At 38.6% G+C, this 25992-nt stretch overlaps 1 protein-coding gene across 1 annotated transcript; it reads left to right on the forward strand.

Annotated features, from left to right (window-relative positions):
- Positions 1-3705: 3705 nt before the first annotated feature.
- On the forward strand, positions 3706-24447 carry CTR9 (CTR9 homolog, Paf1/RNA polymerase II complex component). The gene is made up of 25 exons (XM_058026859.1): positions 3706-3789; positions 5559-5657; positions 6415-6654; positions 6991-7108; positions 7688-7777; positions 9047-9195; positions 11524-11631; positions 12125-12232; positions 12355-12591; positions 13315-13404; positions 13508-13636; positions 13741-13924; positions 14476-14564; positions 14821-15006; positions 15179-15266; positions 15497-15645; positions 17671-17787; positions 17962-18107; positions 19500-19571; positions 20385-20520; positions 20938-21084; positions 21516-21673; positions 21988-22084; positions 22391-22503; positions 23363-24447. Exons 1-25 carry the CDS (start codon positions 3745-3747, stop codon positions 23772-23774), a joined length of 3507 nt encoding a protein of 1168 aa, XP_057882842.1. The 5' UTR covers positions 3706-3744; the 3' UTR covers positions 23775-24447.
- Positions 24448-25992: the final 1545 nt, after the last annotated feature.

Consider the following 25992-nt stretch of genomic DNA (forward strand, 5'->3'; position numbering starts at 1 on the left):
ATCACCCCGTGCTTGCCAGAAGGGGGCAATAATGACACTGTGCTTGCATAGTCAGCTATAGATTTAGAATACTGGGGAGGATTTAAGCATTAAAAAAATTAAATCTGTAGAATTGCACTTGTTCTGCTAACTTCTTATGGCACTTTTCATTTCCCATTAACCCCACAGGAGACAGAACAAAAGTATCCTGCATCCTACAGTTGCCTCTCTCGAGTTTTCTAAGAGAAATTCTATGAAGCAAAGCCAAGACTAGACTGTTTCTCTGATCCACGTTTTTAAACCACACTTTCATACCTACTAAATGCACTAAAGAGGTGGTAGATGGCTATCTGTGCAAAACCTAACAAAAGCTGAACAAACAATTTTGTAGATTTAGGTGACCATCTAACTCAGTAGAACACGATTCTGTTTATCAGATAAATAAGGCAAACACAATCATTTGGTGAAGCACAAACAAAAAAGTAGCAATAAAAGTTACTAATCCTTTAATCCAGCATTAAATACTGCAGCTTTAATAGCTACAAAAAACATTTCTCAGTCTGTAAAAACACCACACATTCCAGTGAAACATTAAATAAACCAGTAGGGACTATCCATCATTACAGCTCTGATTTGTTACCCTTCATGTAATTTTGATTGAAAAAAATACCCATAACATTGCTCAAAATCCATTTAATATGACCTACTTCAGCATTCCTTGCCAGCAGGATAGAAAAACCTAACTCCTTAAAGTAACAATTTTGATATAAACAGGTAATACAGCATTCTAGTCTCTGGAATTTGCAAAATATTAAACCAATTTAAAAAACAAAACCCATTTTCAGCATTTTTAACCAGTCTGCCCAGCACTTTACTAGGCCTGTTTACTACCTTTTCAAGATGTACATATTCTGTCAGGATAGAAAACCCTAACTTCTTAAAGTAACAACTTTGAGATACACAGCTAATACAGCAGCCTCTGGAACTAGGACAATATTAAACTAATTGAAAAAAAATTTATAACCATTAAACCTATTTTCAGCACTTTTTTAAACCAGCCTGCCCAGCACTTTACTAAACCCCCTTACTACCTTTTCAAGATGCACATATTGTGTCAGGGCCTAAAACAGATTAATAAATTGTGATGGCCCTGTGCAGCTCTCCCAGGTGCATTCTGCCACTGCCCTTCCTACAGCCCAGAGTTTTTACCCTAAAAATTGACTATATAGATATTTTGCTACTAAAATAGCCAGCTCTCTGTTGCAGCATATATTGCAGTTAAGACAACCACAATAAACACAGCATCATCAAACAATTTCAGAAAGCTCCAACCCATACACAGTAACACCCTGCCATATCAGAAGCCTTCAACAGTCAGCCCATACAGACTAACATAACCTCACCTCAGAAGGCTGCAAGCATCTGCCCTTCTTGTTCTTTAGCCCAACATTTTAATACTCCTTATTGCTGATGCACTGCACCTGTGAGCCCTCTGCTCCCTTTGGTGATTGGTCAGTAACCCCTCAGCACTCCCTGGCTCATCACCTCCAACACTGCTCACCTGCCTTTCACAGCTGTATCCCATTGGGGATGGGGCTCAGCCACAGCCCCACTCCCAATTCCCACAAACTGTGTGCCCACACCCAGCTGGTTCTCATTGGGGATCATTTATTTAAGGACATGCACCTCAAGCACAAGTGGTAATTTGCTTGCAAAGAGAGGTGGTTAGGTAGGTAGAGGTCTTTTTTTATACTGCTACTAAAGTACTTTCATTAAGCTTAGTTTTCATCCTTGAAAAAGGTTTATAATTCCATATAATAATGAAGTTTCCAGAGGTTGTTTTTTTTTTACTGTCTATAACATATATCACAAGTGAAAGTTCAATTTGCTGTATCTTACTTTTGTTAGATCAGTTTTTCTTGTTTAACAAGATTTTCTTAACAATCCAAGTTTAAAAGTAGTAAATTCAGTTTCCCCAGTAATAAAATCCAATGAAATAAAAACAAAAGACAGCAGGATAAAACAACCCTCTTTTCTTGAAATGTCCCTAAGCACTCATAAAGTGAAAAAAAGCAGCTGTTTTCACTAGAGCAATAGTTTACACACTAAAGAGATGCTACATAGCCAACAATGACTTATTATTATGAGTGTATATAGAAAGGAGTCTTCCTGATTCAAAAAATATAAAAGTCAATAGCATAGCAATAAAATTTTAAGCTATTTAAAATGTGTGTAGTAGGTTTGTACCAGGGAGCAAGAATTGTTTTCCCTCCTTAACTTTGACTTAATACTCTTAAGGTCTGACCCTATAAAATCTTTCATTAAAACTAATTTTCTGTCCATGAGAAAATCTAGTTTTCTGCAGCCACTGGTGAACAAATACCTCAGGAACAGACTGTCTTTTCAATCCAAAGAGCTTCAGCGTTAACTAAAATATCTAAAAAGTATTTTATTTCTGGAAAATTAGCTTATAAATCAGAAAAGAAGGCTTTGGAACTCTATTAATTAGCATCCAGCTCTGCATAACATTGGTTCTAGCATGTTTTTAGTGCAAAAAATACACATCCCCATAAATTTCAACATCACTCTGCTTTCCTGCCACATTTCTCTAAAATAGGTATTTATGGAAGACATTTACTCAAAGAGTAGAAGAAATATTTGGTAAATGCATTGGAGCAGGTAACTCACTTCAGAATAATTAGTGCATGAAGAAAAATCAGATGGTCACATTCCAAATGTTAAGTAATCAAAAAATGCTATTTACTTCAGCTTCACAAAACAGGTGACACTGCAAGTCATCTAGTCATTACCTCTCTAATATATAGGATTATAGTAATTAATGCTTATTTTTAAAATAAAATTAACTCACTTAATGCCTTATAGTTGTGACTATCAATTAATTCAAAGTTTTGTATTCTGTGGACGATTAGCTGTAAAACAGAATCAAGTTAGCTCTAGGGTTTAACAGGCTGTGTAAATAACATTGGAGGTTGGGGGTTTTTTTTAATAATTTCTGTAGAAATGTGTCTGAGGATCTTTTAGTCTTAGTACCCTTTTTTTCCCCTAGGATCATAGGTTACTGTGATTGCTGTGTTTGATCCAAATATGCAATGCATCTGCCATCATAATTAGAAAAACACAGTTTGGGAGCTCAATTGTGGAATTCCTTCTTAACTTTGCACCTCCGTGAGGCTGAGTCCCTCACACAGACCGGGCTCAAATGTTACCAAATTCCGTATTTCCCATTAAAAACATTCACCTAACTACAATATAGTTGGCCCAGCTGAGGCTGAAAAATAGTAAATACGCTTCAAAATATTACACCAGCTGAGCTAGTCGGATAATGTACATTTGGATTTACACGAAGATGGGGAAAACCCGCACGTTTTAACGCGTTTATTTGGAAACCTTTTGACGCTTTTGAGGCGCCGCCTGAGGGAGCCGTGCCCCACAGCCCAGGGAGCTTTCCCCAGGTAAACTTGCTCCATTTACCGCTGGGTGCCTGTGCATGGGTGCCTGTATGCACAGACACCCAGCATCGCCTTTCGGTGATCCATAGGTGTAGATACACCAATTCCTGGGGACAGGCGTGTGACGGGGTTTAGAGCGAGCAGGCACCGCCCTCGCACCGCCCCGGGGCCGAGCCCGGGCCCGGCCCGCTCCGCCCCGTTCCCGAGCACGTCCGGGTCGGGCTCTGCCGTGAGGGGAAGTGCGCGCGGCGGCCCCGGCCCAGCGAGTGGCGGCTGCGGCAGCGCTGTCGCCAAGATGTCGCGGGGCTCCATCGAGATCCCTCTCCGGGACACCGACGAGGCGAGTCGGGCGCGGGGAGGGAGGGCGATCCGTGCCGGGGCGCGGGCGGTCGCCGCTGCCGCCCGTGGTTGTGCCCCGGGCTCGGGGCGCGGGTGTCGCTCGCAGCCCCCGTGGCGGGGTCGCAGGTGCGTGTCCGGCTACGGTCACGCCGCGCTTTGCTGTGTCAGGGGCTCTTGGTGCTCCTCAAGCGGCGCAAAGACACAGCCAGGGCAGAGGACCCTCTCTGTAAACTTATTTCACCGTGGAGCTAAAAACTTAGTTTAACTTTTCTTTATTTAAGGTACGCTGTCACAAGCCAAGGTTAGGTTCAGGAGGAGTGCGTGGAGATATGCAGCGTGTAACAAAGTTTGACGTTAAATCATTCCATGGCAGATACTAAGTTAATAGTGTAGTTAAATAAGGTGTTGCAACACAATGCTTACAGGCTGAAGAATATTCTCTGTGAATATCTGTATCCCTACTCTTCTGTATACATACACATATCATACATATATACATGTCCACAGAGACATTCATATATGCACAAATACATATATGGAAACAAATTTCTGTATGGCTGCCATTGAGGTTTTAAGTCTCACAACATTACTTTGTTCTGTAGTGTTTACATGTTTAAGGGCATTTTCTTCTGTGACAGAAATGTCTGTCTGAGGTGTCAACATGAATTGTGATCTTGGTGCTGCTGTTCAGGCTAGGACTACTTGGATCCCAAAATTCTGAATTGATCACTAGGGAATACAATAAAATACCTCTCTAGTTACCCCTGCTCTCTTTTACTTCCATATTTATTTATTGTGTTAGTAATACCTATATCTCATTCATAACTATTTTAGTTGATGGATGAAGGCCATTATCTGTCAAACAAGAGGCGCTATGCAAAATGAACTAAAATCAGTAAAAGTTAAGCAGAAATATTTTTGCTGGTATTCTAAAGTCTTGTATAGTCAAAACTAGAAGGTTTTATAAACTGGATTGCTCTAATTCAGCCTATAGAGGAGCCCCAGCGTTGGTAATCAGAGTACAACAACTTCTTTCTTGCTGTAAAATTAACTTGTAACTCAGATGACTAATTATTAAAGGCAGCATGGCTGAGTAAGGTGGACTCATAAGCAGTTAAATTGTGTTCCCAAATATCCCATCTGGGGAGTACCTGTTCCTTTTTCCTCATTTTATAATATCAAAGATTAGATCAACATGGGAGACTAATACTCACAAAACAATGCCTGAATGATGAAGAGTTCTTGATGTCGTGTGCTGGTCATATCTACAGTTGTGAATATTCAGAAATTCAGCTGCTTCAGTAGTCTCTTAATTTTCTAGTGCATAGAGATGATTTTACAAAATTTCAGGAATCTGAGTTTTAGGTATTGATTTTCTGACACCAGATGACTTGGAAGGTTTTGTCTCTGAGCTAGGTCTCTATATTACCTGTAGGGAAAGTTTTGGAAAGTCAGCAGTGTGCAGTCAAGTTGGTTATTAGCTGATTCTGAGCTTGAGGTCCATAGTGAAAGAAGTTGAATTAGGATCTCTGCTTGTTCTCCCTCACTTGTATCCCAAACATTGGTTTGTATTTTCTCTGAAGAGAGGCCATTGCTTTTATCTTGTACAGAATGCAATATATTGTCTCTCCTTCCTTTGTCCATAACCTTGTTTAAACACAAATACTTATTTATGTTTTATGCTCTGACAGGTCCAGTTTCCTTTCAGTTGAATGATAGACAATGTTTTTAATGCTTTGTGAAAAGATGATCTGTGTTGTTTGGTTCTAGGTTATTGAGCTTGACTTTGATCAGTTGCCTGAGGGTGATGAAGTTATAAGTATTCTGAAACAGGAGCACACCCAGCTGCACATATGGATTGCCCTAGCGGTCAGTATGGATACAAATTGTGTATTTAAATATTGTATTCACATAATCAAATCATGATTTCTAGTTCCATACTCTTAGGAGTGATAACTGAGTTCCAGACAGGTACTTTATGGGGTCTTTCAGTTTTTGATCATAGGCCAGATGTTTCTGATTGACATATGCATATTAGAATTTTAATTTAATCTCTTTTTCATGAAACAGTGCCTCTTGAGGGTTGCTTTCTATGTTTTCCCCCCCTCAATCCGTAGTTTTCCTGGTTTGTGCCTTTGATTACGTGCTTCATAAAAAAGGAGGGGGCAGTATCTACACTGTGGAAAGTATGGTTAAATGTCAAAACGTCAGAAGAGGAAGAGCAGTGGATTCTTCACTTATAAACAGCTCAAAAAGCTGTGTTTTAAGGTGGTGAGGCACTGGCACAGGTTGCCCTTAGAAGTTGTGGATAGCCCATCCCTGGGAGTGTTCAAGGCCAGGTTGGATGGGCCTTTGAGCATCAGGAGAGTGTCCCTGCCCATGGCTGGGCGGTTGGAACGAGATTATCTTCAAGGTCCCTTCCATCCCAGGCCAATGATCTAGAATCCAATGATTCTAGCACAGAAAAATATTTGGCATTATCAGAAAACCTTTCTCTGATGATACCTACATTTATTTCTGCTTTATCCCTACATCCTAGAAAAAGAGTCTGTGATACCTAAAGCATCAGCTTGGTGTGTTCTGTACTCACTGGGGTGGTGGTGTCTGTTCAAACTGTGTTTTGTAGCTGGAGTATTACAAGCAAGGCAAAACAGAAGACTTTGTGAAGCTGCTGGAGGCCGCCCGCATCGATGGCAACCTGGACTACAGAGACCACGAGAAGGACCAGATGACATGCCTGGACACCCTGGCAGCCTACTATGTACAGCAGGCTCGGAAGGAGAAGAACAAAGACAACAAGAAGGAGCTCATCACCCAGGCCACCCTGCTGTACACTATGGCTGACAAAATCATCATGTACGATCAGGTAAAACAGATATCTGATCAAAAAAATGCTTTTGTAAATTAGTGATTGTAAAGAAAAAAAAATATTAAAAAATATTAGTTCACCAAAAGGAAACTAGGAACTGCCCAGGCTTTAAAGTCATACGTAAGCAAAACTTGTACCTGAAATATATGTGGTGCCACCAGGGATAATTCTATCTAGCCTGGCACACCTGATAGAGCTACTTCAGTCAGCTTTGGAGATTGGGAAGGAAGGATTGGTATTCTCTTGGTTCATAAATGTAAGTTAATCTTTCATGTGGTCCAAACTTCGTATTTTACAAAGATAAATGTATTGCATTTTCTTTCCCTTGTCTAGAATCACTTGTTGGGAAGAGCCTGCTTTTGCCTGCTTGAAGGTGACAAGATGGACCAAGCTGATGCACAGTTCCACTTCGTGCTCAACCAGTCTCCAAATAATATTCCTGCCCTACTCGGTATGAGTTTATGGATATTTGTAAAAACCTGCTCTTTGGTTGAGTTTTGGAATTAATTATGTGCTTGAGAGGGTGTGTGTAGAGAGAATGTGATTGAGACACACATGGCAGAGACTAATTCAAATTTGGGGAGTACACATAGGTGGAGGAGCTAGGAAAAATGCAGTGCTAACTGGCATCTTCTGAGACCCATGGGCATCCATCCAGTCCAGCTATTTATGCTTCCCTGGTGGTGGCAATGAAGCTGGACACTCTGTTAAAGGTGAAGTTACCACTTGTGAGGGGTCAACAGACTGTACACTTGTAATTTAAGTTGTTTACTAGCCTCAGTAAGTATCTTTCCTTTGGACCAATAAGGAATTAGGTTTCTGCAGAAAAATATGAAAATGTAAATTTAATGTGTTTTCATGTTTGCTTTGTTCATACACTTGACATCATCAAAGGTAAGAAAAATTGTCATCTGAATTCTCTGTTAGTTTTTAACTGTATCTTTTGAAAATGGGCACAGCACAAGTTAACCAAATAATACTTGAATTTCTGGTTTATAATCTTTGTTTTATTCCTGGTATGTTCTAACAGGTAAGGCATGCATTTCTTTCAACAAGAAGGATTATAGAGGAGCCCTTGCCTACTACAAGAAGGCACTGCGTACCAATCCAGGCTGCCCAGGTAAGACAATATTTGCTACTGGAGGTATTTGCTGTACTTGCAAACTAACTCAGGTCTTCCTAATTCAAATTCAAAGGGCATTTTTGTGGTCTATATCTGTCCAGAGAATCCCAGCCCTCATTACAGAGGGATTTAGGCATTCACTGACTGAAGTATTTCTTAATATTTAGAGAAGGAAGTTGTGTTTAGGAAAATCCTGTTCTTTTTGGAGTATTACCCTTTAAAGAGGTATTAGAAAATGGGATTTTGCATGTAAGAGAAATTAAAGTTGTATGGAGAGGGAGGGAACCATTCAAGACTCTTGCAGAATTTCTTTATCAGTAAGCTCTTGGAATAAGGCTTCAGAAATAACAATAATGAAACAAGACATAAAATTCAAAATTCTGCTTAGAGTGTATGATGTGAGTTTTCCTGGTTTTATATTATTTTCTTTATGCAAAAATCTGGGAAAGTGATTTTAATGGCTGTAAAAGTGATACATGGCATTTAGATACATTAACTTGAGGTATTTACATTAGGGTCCTAAATACTTGAAAGTCTCTTGAGAGATGTGATAGACTTGCATAACCTGTCTGAGAAAAGGTTTATTGCAAAGTTAATGTGTGTTCTGTGGTCTGCTTTACCATAAGATTGATTGCTACAAAAGTCTTAGTTTTCAACAAACATCTTTCCTTTGCTCCCCTTTTTCTAATGGACACAGGTTTGAAACTGCTGTTTATAAATTCTCTATACTCTTTTATCACAAGTAGTCTGAAAGAGCAGTATGATACGAATTTTCTGTATTAGCCCATCTGTATTTGGTCATGGAAGCTGGAGGATGATAAACAGCATGTGAATCAGTTGATCATTTGAGGAGAAATGCCAGCTAACTTGTTTTTCATCTGTATTTTCTGAAGACCTGCTAGTTTGGGCTGAACTTAACTTGCCTAAGTAATGTCCAGCCCTTCCATCTGGCAATTTTTAATGCTTTTCTCTATTATTTTTTAATACATTCCCATAAAAGTAATTTTTTATTTGTTTGGCATTGGAGTCTGTGGGAAATAGATCAGTGTTCTGGGGTTTATCAAGAAATAAAGTCTTACTAATATTTTCAAGTTCATTTTGTGGCCAGCCAAGTATGGGCTGCTGCCTTAAAAAACCAGCAAATTGTTAGATGGCTTTACAGCCTTTAAGGAACTATGAAAAGCTCTGCTTTTGCTCCAGGTTGTGAAAAAAAAAGGCACAAAGTTGAAACTTTGGGATTGTGAGTGGTGTCCTGTTGTTCTCTAGCCGAGGTTCGCTTGGGAATGGGTCACTGCTTCGTGAAGCTGAACAAGCTGGAGAAAGCTCGCCTGGCCTTCAGCAGGGCTCTGGAGCTCAATTCCAAGTGTGTCGGGGCCTTGGTTGGACTGGCTGTTCTGGAGCTCAATAATAAGGAGGTGGGTCTGGCTTAGCAGGAATCCATGCTCAGTTCACTTTCTTTTAGCTAAAAAAAGCAAATTTTTCATCCTTTCGAAGATAGTTCAGTTTTGAAATGGGTAATAACTTCTGTGGTTGAATAATTTTAAATCTGTGCTACAATTGAATTATATTATAGGTATGTGCTTGTGATGTGAGCAGCACATTCTGAATAGCTTTCTTCTGTTGTTAAAAATCTTCAATTCTCTTATTTATAGAAGAGTTAGGTACAGAAAAACAGTGCTAGGTTAACTGTTTCATTTAAAATAATAAAACTCCATGATGAGATATGTGAAGGAAAGTCAAGGTAAAAGACATATTCCCAGGAGGTTAGAACAAGGTTTATGGAAGTTTAGGAGTTAAGCACAAATTTTCAAACAAGTTTCAGAGTTACATTCAGGCATGCATGCTGCATGGTAAACCAAAGAGTAGGCAAGAAGAAATTTTAACTGGGCTGATAAAAGTACAATTAAGTAGTGATCCACCTTTCTAGGTATTGTATCACTAGAAAAATACATGCAGATATAGCTTAGTTGGAATCATAACATCCTTAGCATGATTAACCATCTCAGATATATTATTACTGGAGGATGAGACCCTTAAGTATTTTTTAAAAAATGAATATTGTTACATAATTGTATGTGGCTAAAATTTAGTGTGCTGCTTTCTATGGTTCAATAGAACTATACTATTCTATAGAACTATACTACTTCTTTCTACGGAAAGATCTTTTGTTAGTACAGAAAGTCTGAAAATTTCTTGGTTTTCTACTTTGTGAGGGGAAAAAAAACCCTGTTATTACTTCCATGAAGAAACTAAAAAAAAAAGTGAGTATAAGAGTTTTTTTCATAAAACTACAGAAAGAACCAAAAATACTCGAGAGTCAAATTTTAATAAATTCCACAGATGAGAAATCAATAATATTTGGTATCTTTACCTTTTCCTGAAGATCTTTTGACTGAAGTCAAGGGATGAGCTCACTCACCTGAAGATTCAAAAAGCTGTGATTAAAAGCTGAGCCACTCAAAGATGTTTTGTGTTCTTTCTAAGAAATATATCACCTGTGTTTTACTTCAAACTGTTCTCACAATTTTGTAGTAAAAGTTAGTGTAATACTGAAGAGTTGACACAGAGAAGGGAGAGCACTCTGAGGAAAAGAGCCTCTCTGAATATCAAATTAATTGGTATCTTTTTTGTGCTTAGATATTTCCAATATTTCTTCCTCCTAGAAGATGTTATGATGTCAGATCAGGGTTGAGATTACGCTGTGCTCTCATTGAGGTCTGTCTGATCTGTTTTTCTTAAATGAAAGCACTTAGAGCTTTGGGACCTCTACCCATCTACTGGATTGGGTTCATGAGTTGGACATGAGACTCAAGGTATTGGAAAACTTGGGCAAATGCACAGTGGGATTATAAACCACATTAACATTTGAAAATGAACACGGGAAATACTCAGTATCTCCTAATCCAGGTGTATTGTTATGCTAGGTTTGGAAAGATTGCACCTGTTCAAACTGAAATTGATTTTTTGGCTGCTTTCATGTTATGTTTTAACCTCTTAAAACCTAATCTATTCAATAACACAGCTTCTTCTCATCATAATTACAGAGTTAAGCACAGCTGTTAGATGATTTCTTGATAGCATTTTTGGTGTTTCTCTTCAGAAATAAGTACATATTAAGCTGACATGTTTGTGATACAGATTTAATAGTTGTCCTAAATAAAAAGCAATTATTTTATCAGTTGTGGATTTGAACTTGTAGGTAAATCACATTTTTACCTGTGGGAAGCCTTCTTTAAGGTGTAAAGCTTCTTTAGAAAAGAGTAAGTTGATGCAGTGATATTTCTGTTTAAACACCTGAAACTCACACTGATTTTAAAATGAGGTCTAAAGTTGTTGTTTAGAATTTGAACATGAAAATATCTTCATTCCACTGTTGAATGAATTGGGTAAAACATTGAAACCTAAACCATGCTGGCACTGGGGACACTGAATAGTAGAAGTAGAAGGAAAGCTGTCAGGCTGTGAGTGTGACATGTCAAAGGACATCAACACTAAGTCTTTTGGGTTGTTTTGCTTCTTTTATTCCTAGAAAGTCCTGCTGTGCTTCATTTCCTATTTTCCACCTATATGCTGCAGGAAGAAAAGCCTGTAGCTGAATTTACTTTTTTTTTTTTTTTTTTTTTTGTGAGCTCAGTATGGTGTTGTCAGAAATCCTGAGCAGCCTAGACTGAAGAATGGTTTTGAAGCTGGTAATAAGATACAGATACTGAGGTGCTGCTGATACCTGTCAATGTTTCATTTAGGCTGATTCCATCAAGAATGGTGTTCAACTCCTCTCTAGGGCTTACACAATTGATCCCAGCAATCCAATGGTGTTGAATCACTTGGCTAATCACTTCTTTTTCAAGAAGGTAAGACATCACTGAAATTTTACAGTTAAATGCTTGATAACCTCTTAACAATAAGAATTTTGATGTTAGATTCAAATACATTTCATCAGGTGACTAATATCTGTTAATCTAGATAAAGAAGTGTGAGGTTTTTGGCCTAAATTTTGTATGAACTTTTCTCAAGAAAACCAAGGTACATGTACTTAAATCAAAATCAACTTTGTGTCCTGAAGGGGTTTTGAGTTTTTGATGTTTGGAATTGGATTTTTGGTTGGTTGAAGTTTTTGTTGGTTTGTTTTTCCCCTCCTCACTCTTCCATGCTTTAAAACATGAAATATAGAAAAGATTAGTAACAGCTAAAACTAAATCTATTGTTATTTAGTCAGTGCTGTGACTAAAGCTTTGTCATGTTTTCCAGCTATCCATGTTTAAATCATAAAACCACTTGACCATAAATAAAGTGAAGACTTCCAAATTTCATTTAATTTCCTTTTTTTTTTTTTTTTTTTGTCAGGACTATGGTAAAGTACAACACTTGGCTCTTCATGCTTTCCATAACACAGAAGTGGAAGCAATGCAGGCAGAGAGCTGTTACCAGCTGGCAAGATCTTTTCATGTGCAGGTAGGGCAGTTTTTAAAACTCCCCTTTGAGCTCACATTTTAAAAAAGTCTCTGTTATAAAAGTTCATGCAAAGGTTGCCTGTAAAAACACTGACTGTTCTTCATTTAATTCCTTTTAATTAGGAAGATTATGATCAAGCTTTCCAGTATTATTACCAGGCCACTCAGTTTGCCTCATCTTCTTTTGTACTTCCGTTTTTTGGATTGGGTCAAATGTACATTTATCGAGGGGACAAAGAGAATGCTTCACAATGCTTTGAAAAAGTCTTGAAAGCCTACCCTAACAATTATGAAACTATGAAAATCCTTGGATCTCTTTATGCAGCTTCAGAAGACCAAGAGAAACGGGACATTGCAAAGGTGAGTTTTCCTTCCACCAGCATCGTGTTCATTTGGAAGAGTAGAACTTGGAAATCAGATTGTTCCTTAAGTTGAGTAAAACTCAGGGTTAGGTGGCTGTGGATGTGGAATATTTCATATGGGCTCTCATGAGGGGTTTTCCTGTCTGTGAAGAGTCACAACTTCTGGGCAGAACTGAGACTCCCCTGGGCTCTGGGTAAAGCATGTCCAGGAATTTAGAGAAGCTCCAGCCTCATGTCTCTCTTTGGTACATGAAAAGGGCAGAATTCTTTCCATATATATATAAAATTGTCTGAAGATGGGAAGTTAGCTTATGATTTCCTGAAGAGAGCAAATCAGCTGGTGATACCTAGAAAGCACTTGTCCTGTCTGCGCTTATCTGGAAGGACAGTGAAGGACAGTGAATACCTTTTTTAAATGAAAGGTATTTTAAATCTAATGTTGGGTAGATAAATGCAAGAAATGTTAGACATTTCTCTAGCTTTTTATGTTGGTGTAATAGCCTTTGTTTCTCTAAGACTTGAAGCAGGTGTTCTGTTCTACAGAAGAATAGAATAATGAAGGAAGAAAACTAATGCAGATTTATTACAGATGTTTAGGATGTTTGCTTCTGCAGTATGGTATATCTTTCTAGTGTTAAGGTGAATGCCTTCGCTCTTTTATTTCCATTTTTTAAACAGGCTGTGTGTCTTTGAAGTGGCATAATTATCTTCTGTTTTTCAGGGGCATTTAAAGAAAGTCACGGAACAATATCCTGATGATGTAGAGGCATGGATTGAGCTAGCCCAAATTCTAGAACAGACTGATATACAGGTATTATTAATACTCACTTGGTGAATTGTGTGTGTGCTTTTCATAAGAGCAGGTAGAGCTCTTTCTCTTCTTTCTTTCATCCACTTTCTGTTTCTTTCCAAAGGGTGCTCTGTCAGCCTATGGCACAGCCACACGCATTCTGCAGGAGAAAGTTCAGGCTGATGTCCCTCCAGAGATCCTGAATAACGTGGGTGCCCTGCACTTCAGGCTGGGAAACCTGGGAGAGGCAAAGGTATGCAGTTACTCACAGTTTGAATGGCGTTTCTTGGTCACACTGAGGTTTTTCTTTGAGGACATTCTGGAGTGCTTCATTGCTCTTTTCTCTCTGTGCTTCAGAAATACTTCCTGGCGTCGCTGGATCGTGCCAAAGCAGAGGCTGAGCATGATGAGCATTACTACAATGCCATCTCTGTGACAACATCCTACAACCTTGCCAGGCTCTACGAGGCCATGTGTGAATTTCACGAAGCTGAAAAGCTCTATAAAAACATTTTGAGAGAACATCCAAATTACGTTGATTGTAAGAAACATTTGGTATTTCAGTTCTACATCCTTATAATGCCAAAAAATCTTCTGATTGACAGTGTCCTCTGCTCTCCTGTCTGTCTTCCCTTGTTTTCACAGTAGCATTGGGGCTGAGTAGCCTGTGCTATTTGCCACAAGCTGCAGCACTCATCATGCCCCAGCCTCATCTGTAGCCTTTTCCTGCTTGTTTTCCATTGTCACCTGCAGATACCCTTCCCAAAGCTTGTGGAGATGGGAGAGCTATTTAAAGTGGAGGGAGAACTATGTAACTGATGGATCCTTATTTCTTTGCAGTTTTTCAGTTGTTCTTAACTTATAAAGCAAATTTAACAGATTCATAATACTCTAATTCTTCAAAACCTGCAGTTTCTCTCTGACCTTACATGGGTACAAGTTCCTTCTTCACATCATATTTCTTGTGAATAGAATATGAAAGGTGCCTTAGTGTTTGCTGTCCTTAGCTGATGCATGGACAATATTTTCGTTGTACAAGATGACTTTAACCTGTTCTCTGATCTTTATTTTATTTTCTATCTTTATTTTCAGGCTACTTGCGCCTGGGAGCTATGGCCAGGGATAAAGGGAATTTTTATGAGGCTTCTGATTGGTTTAAAGAGGCACTTCAGATCAATCAGGTTTGTACCCCTATAAGTGTTTAACATTAAAACACTCTGAATAATAAGTTAGCTTAAAATTTAATTTTCCTCTTTTTTGTGTTTTTAATTTGTTTAAACTAGAGGAAGGAGAGCTGCTAGATCTGCTCTCTTGTGTTTTGTTTGGGGTTCTTTTGAATATGGAATTATGTTTAAAAAGAGTAACACTTTATGCTTGAAAAAGAACCCTTGCAAAGGAAAATAGTGCTTTTGTAACTTAAAGTGAATTTTTATTTAGGATCATCCAGATGCCTGGTCTCTGATTGGCAATCTTCACTTGGCTAAACAAGAGTGGGGTCCAGGACAGAAGAAATTTGAAAGAATATTGAAGCAGCCCTCCACACAAAATGATACTTATTCCATGCTGGCTCTTGGCAATGTCTGGTTACAGACTCTCCATCAGCCCACAAGAGACAGAGAAAAGGTAATGGGCATCTCTCTGCCCTGTGTGTGGGTTTGTTTATTTTTTGTATGTTGTTAGCTATTCAGAGCCTCTTATTGTTGTCTGGCATCTTCTAGTCCATAAAACCTCTGGGTAGATCTTTTAATACCCCACTTTAGAAGTGAGTGATGAATTGGGGCATTTCTCTCTGCAGGAGAAACGTCACCAAGACCGTGCATTAGCCATCTACAAGCAAGTCCTCAGGAATGACCCAAAGAATTTGTATGCTGCCAATGGCATAGGTGAATATCAGACTCTAGTTTTGCTTCAGATGTGATCATACTCTTAAGTCTCGTGCTTTATTAGAGAATTGTTTGTTCAGGGCCTGAGCACCGTAGAGTGGAGCCCAGGAAATGGCAGCTATGTCAGTTTTTGAAGGGGCACTTTATTGAAGTATATTGAACTTTCTGTGCTAGGAGTGCACAGTGCATGAAGCTGGAAGCTCACACTGTCCATGTTCCTCTCCCCTCAGGAGCTGTCTTGGCACACAAAGGATATTTCCGTGAAGCTCGTGATGTTTTTGCCCAAGTGAGAGAGGCCACAGCAGACATCAGCGATGTGTGGCTGAATTTGGCACACATCTACGTGGAGCAGAAGCAGTACATCAGTGCTGTACAGATGGTAACATCTCCACATAGAACTACCTCCTGTCTTGGCTCACATAACTTCTAGATGTCTCTCTGTTGTCAGGGCAGCTGGGAAAGTTTCTGAGCAGTGTTTTAACAAGTTCTAGGCCTATTTCTAACAAGCTGTTGGCTGTCCAGTCTAGATTTAGTAACAGACTGCCAAATGTGGGTATGGGGTAACAAAGCACTTACCATATTTTATACTTTTTTTGGTAGCAGGGTTGGAATTTTGGTTGTGGAATAAATTATTAGCCAGAGTGGTTTCAGTCAGTGTAGTTACTGTACGTGATTTACATGCAGATATTTCCAAAGTAAGTAAATACAATTTGCTGCTGGGATTTTCTTTTAAATAGCAACAATTCCCATTTTTGTTCTTATAAATGACCACATAAATACTTTAAGAGTTATCCTAAAAGCTGACTGGGCTGTAATTTCACTCACCACGGTTAAAATCACAAAATAATTCATGTTGGGAGAAAGCTGTTGAGGTCAGCTAGTTTAACCTGACCTGCCCAAGCAAGTAAATGTTCAAGTGTCAACCTGTTCTGAGTAAATTGACTCAACTAGTTGATGAAAAGCATACAAATAAGCTTAAAAGCACAGCATATGTTGAACAGGACAGAAACTAAGAACAAACTTGTGTCATTTAAGATGCATGCTTATTGAGGCTCAAAGACACTTCATTCAGAGCTATTCTGAAGCTTTTTGTGATGCTTAATAAAGAAGTGTTTACTGGCCTTTCTTACATGCTCAGGAGCTCAGTAGTCACTGTCCTGCAGTGAGCTATTGTTAGCAAGCTTTGGCAACACAGTCACATTCACTCTGTTGTGCTTGAATGGGGTCTGTTGTTTTTTTAGCACTTTGACTATTTTTATTGACAAAAAGCCTAATGAAAATCTCATTTTAGCAATTGTTTAAGCAGTGAATTGCAGTGGGGGAGTGGGTATCACTTTCATCTATTGATTTGGGAGAAAAAATATTTTACTAATTTGCTGATTTATTTAAGAAAAGGTGTTATTAGAAATGTGTTTGTTTACTGAAGTGTTTTATTGTTCCCTGGGTTTTGCTATGCAGTCACGGTGTGAAATACATTATATTGGACTCAAAGGGAGACAAATTGAAATTGCTAGCCCAGCTTACTGCAGCCACAATAATTATCCTACTGAGTTCTCTACCCTAAAGCATACAAATCTGAGGCAGGCTTGAGCTAAACACAGAATCTTGGATGCTGAAGGTGCTCACCACACAGTGAGATCCAAGAGTAACAACCTCAGGTGTTGCAGTTCAGGGCAATTTTTCTGTATTTGAGCTGCAAATAAAACTTACTTTATATTCCTTCCTATTTTGGAGGCTTAGAGAGGGTGAAGGGTTCCTTGAGAAAAGAGTATGTCAAACAGAAGGTGCTTTTTACTGAAAATGATAACACTTGCTATCTTTTAAGCCTTTAATTCTAGACCCACTGAAGTTATAGTAACAAGTCATCTTTTACACTTTAGAGAAACTGATATCCCTTGGCATGGGTAAGTTCCTCAGCTGGGTGGACAGAGCAAAGCTGAGTTATCTGGAAAGTCTGAATTTTTTTTTTAACCAATTACATTAGATGTATAGAATTAGTATATAGATATATTTCAATTCATAAAATATTATATGAATAAAGAAAATAGATTGTTTATTCCCCCCACATACTGTGGAGAATATTTGAGTGATCTTCAAATGAGTCATGTTGGTTGGACTTTGTTGCAGTAAATGCTACTTTAAAAAGTATTCTTTTGTACCTAAGACCTACAGAGCCTTCTGGGCTGCAGCCACTTTCTAGAAAAAATCAGGTACTTGCTATGGAATAGGAGAATGTTCTGATCACTGAAAGGGAGGCATCCATGTAGCATAACACACTTCTTTAAAAAACAAAAGGCATATCAGCAGTAATGCTTTTTGGGATTAGAAACATTTACTAGAGTTTGCCAACCAAAATAACAAACCACTGTTGCCTCTTACTTTGATTTTTTTTCTTTTATTTCAGTATGAAAACTGCCTCAGAAAGTTCTATAAGCATCAAAACACTGAAGTGTTGTTATATTTGGCCCGGGCACTGTTCAAATGTGGCAAATTACAGGAATGCAAACAAACTTTGTTAAAGGTATGGATCTAGAACATCATGGATCACAGAATAAAATTACTGTTAGTTGATGTGTATTTGTGTTTCTTTAAATTTGGTGGTCTGGGGTTGAAATTATGGTGTTTATTCTCTTTATGTCATTTCTGTATCACATTTCTGTTGTAGTTTATCATAAAAACGTGGGTTTTTTTCCAGGCCAGGCATGTGGCTCCAAGTGATACAGTCCTCATGTTTAATGTGGCTTTAGTGCTGCAAAGACTTGCTACCTCTGTCCTGAAAGATGAAAAAAGCAATCTGAAGGAAGTCCTTAATGCTGTGAAAGAGCTGGAGCTCGCCCACAGGTAAAAATCGTTAGTTTTTAATCCTTGTAATCCATGTTGTTGTCCCCTTACAGTGTGCTTGCAGTATTGAGCACAAATCTGGTTAGAAGAGCAATCATCTTCTACAAGGCACTACATAATTCTAGAGTTTCTAATAGGAAAACAAAATATTGAGCCTGACAAAACTGTGTGTTCAGATTTTGTTCCAGAACCAGTTTTGTTTGACCAGGTCCCAATATGTCTTTGTCAAAGTTTTGTTTTTGCTGTGACCAAGATGCTCTTCTTCCCAGAAATGTACAGTTGAAAAGATGTTGATAATTATTCTACAACTTGAATGCTGTTTTATGACTTCTTTCAAAGCCAACTATAAGGCTTAAAAGCAAATCTGTTTATCTTACATAAGTATAATTAATGACTAGCAGTCCCTAAAGATTAATTTCACCCTCCTTTTGGTAAGTAAAACCCAAATACTGTCACAGTTTAAGAACAGAAACAGTTTCTTAAGTGCATTTGAGATATTTTAGTTCTGTTTAAAAAGCAATAATAGAAAATTTTGTGCAGACACCAGTATGATTAATCTGATCCAGTTGTCACCATCCTTGAACAGAGCTTTCAACCATTTATCCTTCTCCTAGGGGTAGCTGGTGCATGATTTGTGCATTCCTAGCTCTGCTGTTACGTTGAGGATGGAAGTTCTGACTTAAATTTAATTAGAAGCTTGTTATTTGTTGTCTTGAAGAAGTTGCATGAATTTATTTTTGCCTATTAACTACAATTTTTGGAACATACTCTCCATAGTCTAGACCTCAAGCAAGGAATTTTTATATTCATGTACCCAAGAATTTGAGTCTAGCACAAAACCACTTCATTTGGAGGGTATATGGGAAGAAATGGTGGCAATCTTGAAAGTTAGAAGTAATTTTCTTTTAAATTTGAGAAACTTTTCAAAGCACTGATCATCATATCTTACTTGGAAGTTTGTTGTATTCCCAAGGGCCTCTCCACTAGGTCAAGGAGGCTGTTCTGAAAGGATTTTTGATAAACAGGTTTCCCTTCCTTCTCTTATGCTGAATTCAGGCATGTAATCTGTGACAGATAAATCAATCTTTCAGGTCAGCAATGTACTTACTGCTAGGAGCCAGCATATGAAATCTCAGAACTCTCTTTAGAATGTTTCCTCTCCAGAGTGGTTTTAGAATGCTTTAGATTTGAGTATTCTGAATGCACTTTTTAACTGTTAAAAGGTGCTGTATCAAAAGATGTTGGCACAGAGGAAATTGGTGGGATTTCCTCATCTGTTGAGTTCTACAGGTTTGTAATTCAGGAGTAAATGGTTTGTTTTAAGGCAAAATTGCAGTAAATATGTAAGTAATGCTATCTTTGCTTACTTTGGTTTCTTGTGATTTCCTCCAGGTACTTCAGTTACTTGAGTAAAGTAGGTGATAAGATGAGATTTGACTTGGCACTTGCTGCTACAGAAGCCAGGTAAAAAAATAAAACAAAAACAACCCACAAAGAAGTCCTTCATTCAGATTCTAAGGGGAATGTTTTTGTCCTGTTTTTGGGGGTTTTTTTTAAGTATTAAAACTAGATTCCACAATTTCAGCTGTCATTTTGTTAGAACGATAGAAATACAAGTGCAGGGTCACTCCCTGCTACTGTTTCATTCTTTTCCTGAGTTTCACTTCTGCACATTCTTGTAAGATTTCCACAGCCCCATACAAATACCATGTGTTGGCCATCCTGCACTGAATGGGTATTATTGAAGCACTTTGTGGAGAGAAGAAAATTTCAATATTAAAAAAATGTCATTTTGGCATCAGCTGAGAGGGGGTTGAAAGCACCTTGCTTTAATGTTTTGTGTGACTTGGACAGTTTATGCAACCTTAACTCTCACACTATGGGGTTTCTAAAGCTTGAATTTTGCCCTACCTTTCCAAAAAGATTTGTTAGGTTGTTGTGATTAAATACAGGTTCTTATTAACTATACTTCTGAAGCTCTCCAAATTGGTTGGCATTTTTCCTTTTATGTTCATGTGTGGGTTTTCTGTATATGAATTGGCTACGTTTGAAGTGTGAATCAATATGTTGTGAAATGATCCAATGGAACATAAATTAGCTTACTAAAAATGCTTTCATTTTCTCAAAAATCTGCACTGCTCTTCTTTGTGCTATTTCAAGTAGCTGGTTTTTTAGTTCATTGGGGATATGAATGGTGTGTTGTGATGCAGGCACTTTATAAAAGCATTTCTTTTTGTGTTTGCCACCTTGCCTTACCTGAGAACCTTGATTTTGCAGGCAGTGCTCTGACTTACTGAGCCAGGCCCAGTATCATGTGGCTCGGGCACGTAAGCAGGATGAGGAGGAGAGGGAGCTGCGTGCCAAGCAGGAGCAGGAGAAGGAGCTGCTTCGCCAGAAACTGCTTAAAGAACAGGTTTCATCCCACTAAATTCTGTATATTGCATTTTATAAGTGCATACACTGACAATATGTGCTCCTGCTGCTCTGGGGTGGTACCTAGTACCTGTTTTTCTTAGTCATAGGAAGTGCCAGCTGAAAATATTGCAGCTAACAGGTGATGCTCTTTCTTCCCCATAGCCTCAGAAATATTTAATTGATGTGCTAGAAGTTCTGCCATTAGCCTTTTACCTATTCTACCATGGGCTTTTTTGTAGAAAACTTTTTTTACAAAACTTTTTCTTTTTCTTTGCCATGTGCATCTTCTGCTGTGACACAGAGCATCAAAAAGCAATTTTCCAGTCTCCTGACAGCAAATCATTTCTGTGCCTGCTGTTATAATCACCGTGGGGTGCAAATACAGCAGTAATGGTTGGCTTCCTTGGTGTTTCAGGAAGAGAAGCGCCTGAGAGAAAAAGAAGAGCAGAAGAAACTTCTGGAACAAAGAGCTCAATATGTGGAGAAGACCAAGAATATTCTGATGTTCACTGGTGAAGTAGAAGGATCAAAGGAGAAAAAACGTGGTGGCGGTGGAGGCAGGGTAGAACAGAATGTTTTCATTTCTTTTTTTGTTTTTTATTTCTTTTAAATCCTTAATTTTCCCCTTCTGATATATAGTCTCTTGCAGGAGCACAGGTTTTTAATTTCAAACTCCTAGGTTCTACTGAGTTAAATTGCACAGGTTTAATACTAAAATGTCAAAATTGGAAGCTAATACTTAAAAGTTCTGAGCATGGTGGCATCACTAAAATGTGTTCAATTGTTAAAAATAACAGAAGATTATCTTATGTGCCAATTCTGAATCAGTTTCTAAATTATACCTCTCTGGTGCCAACTTTGCCATAGTCTCTAGAAGGTCTGTATTTTCATTTCTCCAGAATATGTTCAGCTAAATTTCCATTTTGAAGTGTTTCCTGGGAGCTTTGTAACTGGGATGTGAATAATAGGTTGTGTTGTCTGTGTTTCTTACAGCGTTCCAAAAAAGGAGCAGGGGAGTTTGATGAGTTTGTCAATGATGACAGTGATGAAGATCTGCCCATCTCTAGAAAGAAAAAGAAGAGGAAGGGCAGTGGCAGTGAACAGGATGGGGAAGAAGAGGAGGGTGAGAGAAAGAAGAAGAAGAGGAGGAGGTAGCTGATACTTTAATTAATTGAATTTTAATTCATTTCAATTTAATATTAGACTTCCCTGAGCAATAGCAGGGCTTTTAAGTAAATTCTCTGCAGTCTTTTGTAACAGTTTAAAAACAAACTCGTATCAAGATGTCACAAGATTATTTTTTACTAACACATTATACTTTATAAGACTTAAGCAACCACTCTGCAAAAGAAATAGGAGTAACACTTGATGAACTGGACATTTCTTGAGACTGGTATTTTTGTATTTTTTAAGGGTTTTTTGCAATATTATGCTTTATGCCATATAAAATGTGTTTCTGTTCAAGACCCCAGAAGGCAGAAGAGGGGAGTGATGATGAGGAACACGAAAACGGCCCACGGCCTAAGAAGCGACGTCCACCCAAAGCAGAGAAGAAGAAGGCTGTAAGTTAAACCCTGAATAACTGCATCACTCTCTAAATATGTATTTGGAGTTCAGCATTACCCTGGTCAAGAGAGATTTATTAGTGTTGAAAATTACAGCAAAACCTCCTAAAGCAAACTGCTCTTAGAGCTTATTTTTATCCTTCTCCCATATTGCTATTGCTGCTTCAAGGATGAAAAGCCATCTAGAATCAAGTGATAGTAAATGGAAAATTTTTTCAGGGCTTGTCTGGTTTTCTGAATGTGTTTGTACATTTGGGCCCTGTGCCACATTAACAAGCAACTCTTTGTTTTCCCCCTATACAGCCCAAACCAGAGCGTCTGCCTCCTTCAATGAAAGGAAAGATCAAATCAAAAGCCATCATTTCATCAAGTGATGATTCTTCTGATGAGGACAAACTCAAAATTGCTGATGATGGGTAAGAACCTTAATTAACTTTGTATGAACTTAGAGTTTCAATGCATGCCTTCAAGAGAAAATGCAGTGTTAATGAGATAACATGAAGATAATGAGAAGTTTTTCATTGTACTCACAACATCCCTTCCCAGTGCAAATTAATTCCACTCATTTTTCTAAAACTGGTGTGAAAAATGAATGTATTTTATGATTGACTTTTCGTAAATATTAAAATGAATATTATATGTGTTGTGTTAGAAAGTAATGCTGTATTAATTCTCTTAAGTACTGTGTTAAATATAGTTTTAGGTTAGAAAAAATGTTAAAATAGAAACTATGCTATGTAAGATACTTTGTTTAAAAGGAAGGACTCACAGTGAGATAGCAGTCACAGGACTCCTAAATCTTTCAGAGAAAAAGAATTTATTGCCTTCTTTTCAGAAGAAACGAACTTCTTCCCGCCTCAAAGGCACTGTTAGGATTTGGAGGATGACCAGACAGAATCCTGTATTTGAATGGAATTTATGCATCATGTATGAGGTGTATGAATATGCAACAGGCTATTGCTTTTAAGGGTTAATCCTCTGTTAACGGGTGTCCTTTTTCGAGCTTATGCTGCCCAAAAAAAGGTACCCGGACGTCCGTGACTCTTTGTCTCTATTGACTCATATTGTCCTAATCCAAATTGTCCAAATTATTATTACTCTAATTGTATTACTGTTTTTATAACCATTTTATTACTATTAAGCTTTTAAAATTTTAAAAACAAATGATAGGCATTTTTCACAACTAGCATTACCCAAACCCTGGTGTCTTGCTTTATGTATCAGCTAAAGTGAGCGCCTTTTAATACCATTTTTTCCCTCTGCTTTTCCCCACAGGCACGCTAGGAATAGCAACAGCGATTCTGAGGAGGGGGAGCAGCAGCACAGCAAACGCATTGTTTCCGACAGCGATTCCGATAACAGGAACAAGTCGGGCAGCGAGGCCGGCAGCCCCCGCAGGTCCGGCGCCCGCGTCTCTGAGGAGGAGTCTGACAGCGACCGGTCCCCGAGGAAGAGGCGGCGCTCGGAGTCGGAGCAGTCGGACAATGAGTCCGTGCAGTCGGGGAGGAGCCGCGGCTCCGGCGGCTCCGAGAACGAATCGCGGCCGGCTTCGCGCAGCGCCGAGTCCGACCGGGACTCCGAGAGGGGCTCTGACCACGAGGGGTCTGCCAGAGCTTCTGGCAATGAGTCCGAGCCAGAGGCGTCCAATGATGAGGGCTCTGAAGGGGGCTCGGATGACAGCGATTAGAGCTGAATTACAGACCCTATTTTTAAAAAGTTCATGTAAATACATCTCAGTTACAGGGAAGATAGAATTTTTATATTTCAAAACTGTGATTTAAAGAACCTTAATGTTTTAGTAAACTGTTGTGAGACCTTCTTGTGATTCTTTCTATTAGTTACCGATGGATGTTTCTCTGAGTTGGCTTATGGTGTATTTTTAAATTTAAACCACTGTAGGTGCACAGAATCTCTGTCCTGTAGTCAGCACACCGAGGATGGAATGCATGTAAAAACTATGGAACGTAAAATCTCCTTAGGTGGTTCAGTGTGGCTGAAACTTTGTTCTGTGATTAAAGATGCATAGATGGATCTTAAAATCCTACCAGATGCAACAAAGAGCTGTGGATATTTATCTTTTTCCTCACTCGGAGTAAAGGTCAGTAGGGAAGTTTTTCTTACTTTCTATTAAAGAATAAATGTGCCACAATGCAGCTCTTTTATGTTTTCAAGGGTTTGTTCTTTTGCTTCTGTTTTTGTGTTAAATCAGTTGAAAATGTGCAGATCTTAGAGAAATTTTATAAACTAGTGATGCAGATTTAGATGAAATATTTAAATTGGCTGGTAAAGACATCTGGGAGAACTCTGTATTACTTGAGAAAGGTAAAGCTGCAAGTGTCACAATAAAATGTTCTTGCTTATTTGCTTGGAGTGATTTATTTTACTCCTTAGAAGGTATAAGCAGAATACCTGAAAAAGTTGAATTTGGAATCTCTATGGAGGAAGTGGTCCTCCCTATATTGTAAGTACATGGCTTGGAACTAAGTCCTTTCACATAATGTGCTCAGGAATAACAATGAAAAATTGCTGTGCTGTAGACTAAATTGGATTTCTCTCTGTGGTTCTGAAAAGGAAATGTTTTCCTCTTTTTCATTGGTCATTAATTCCTATGTCAAGCATTTGCTAAGAGAAGATTCTGTAGGTCTGGATGGTGTATTGCTACCAATTCTAATAGATTGTATGGCCTAAATATGTTGCCTTGTTTTTAGGAGCCTGGATTGTCACTACTGATAGCTCACTTGAAGCACTAAGAGAAAGTGAAGTTTCCCATGCTGCTATTTCTGGTTTGTTGTGAGCATGAGCTGTTCTCATTGTGGATGAGTTTGTTCATGTGTTTGTGGGCTGTTGGTAACCATAGCAGACAGCAGGATGCAGAACACTCGAGAAGTCTCTCCTTGTGGCTCAGTTTGGTATCAAGTTTGTATCTGTGTTCTTATCTAAAGCTTAGCATCAGAGTAGAAGAACAACCCTCATGTTTGCTGGGTCAGAGCAGAGCTGAATCATGACCCAGAACCACAGGGAAGCAGTGGATAGCTGAGCTAGGAATGCTTGGTGTCACATGGCTTCATTTATGAGGCTGTGGAAAGTGTGAGGAAATTGGTGCAGCTCAGGAAAGCTGATACATGCAAAGTGAAACAAACAAAGCACAGACAGCAGTGGCAGGTGTGAGAGTAGCCAGCTCTTAACAATAGGAAGGAAAAAGATGTACAGCACTTAGTATGGGATCTTAGAAACTTTTCTCTGCCTGAAATACACCTCTGCTGTCATAGCTTTATGATGTTACTAATTCTGTCTTCCTTGTGAAAAGTCTGCAGATTTTGTTTGATGCTGTATGTACAGAAAATATATTTTGTGTTGGCTAAAGATAGCTCTAGATGAAGAAGTGCTATGTGGGTCTTCAGACCTAACATCCAGCTGGAGAGAAATGATTTCTGGAAGTGTACAATAACAGGGATTTTCAGACATGTCTTGTGAGAGGTATTTTTTGTCTCTCCAGAGAAAGGAGTTGTATAAGGAGAGGTTATGACTTAATACAGCTTGAACTGTGTGATGTACAAGAGACCAATCAACAGGGACAGAAAGGGGACAAGGGATGCTTTTACTTCACTATTCCTCTGCTTTTATGTAGCAAAAGAGGAATCAAAAAGCCACCAAAAACCAGAAGTCATTTTCTTTTTTCTGCCCTTTGAGAGGAAAGTTAATGGGATGATTAAGATTATGTAAAAAGTCATGTGTTGCTGTAATTGGAGAGAAAGCTGTGTTTTAGCTTAATTCATATTTTCTAATGCTTGTTTTTTGCAAGTGCTGTGGTGGAATAACATTGCCGTAATTCTCTCTTGGCAGCATTCCTTGCCTTCTGAAGTAGGTGGTTGGCTTGCAGCTATTAAATTCCTTTATTTTTAGCA

This window comes from Melospiza georgiana, chromosome 6 (assembly GCF_028018845.1).
Source record: "Melospiza georgiana isolate bMelGeo1 chromosome 6, bMelGeo1.pri, whole genome shotgun sequence".
NCBI classification, from domain to species: domain Eukaryota; kingdom Metazoa; phylum Chordata; class Aves; order Passeriformes; family Passerellidae; genus Melospiza; species Melospiza georgiana.

What these genes read in the sequence shown, in the direction of transcription:
- CTR9 (XM_058026859.1), top strand. Translation starts at nt 3,745, where the DNA reads ATGTCGCGGGGCTCCATCGAGATCCCTCTCCGGGACACCGACGAG. An exon ending in CAAGATCTTTTCATGTGCAG is followed by an intron (nt 12,233 to 12,354) that starts GTAGGGCAGTTT and finishes CCTTTTAATTAG; the next exon opens with GAAGATTATGATCAAGCTTT. An exon ending in GTATGCTGCCAATGGCATAG is followed by an intron (nt 15,267 to 15,496) that starts GTGAATATCAGA and finishes CTCTCCCCTCAG; the next exon opens with GAGCTGTCTTGGCACACAAA.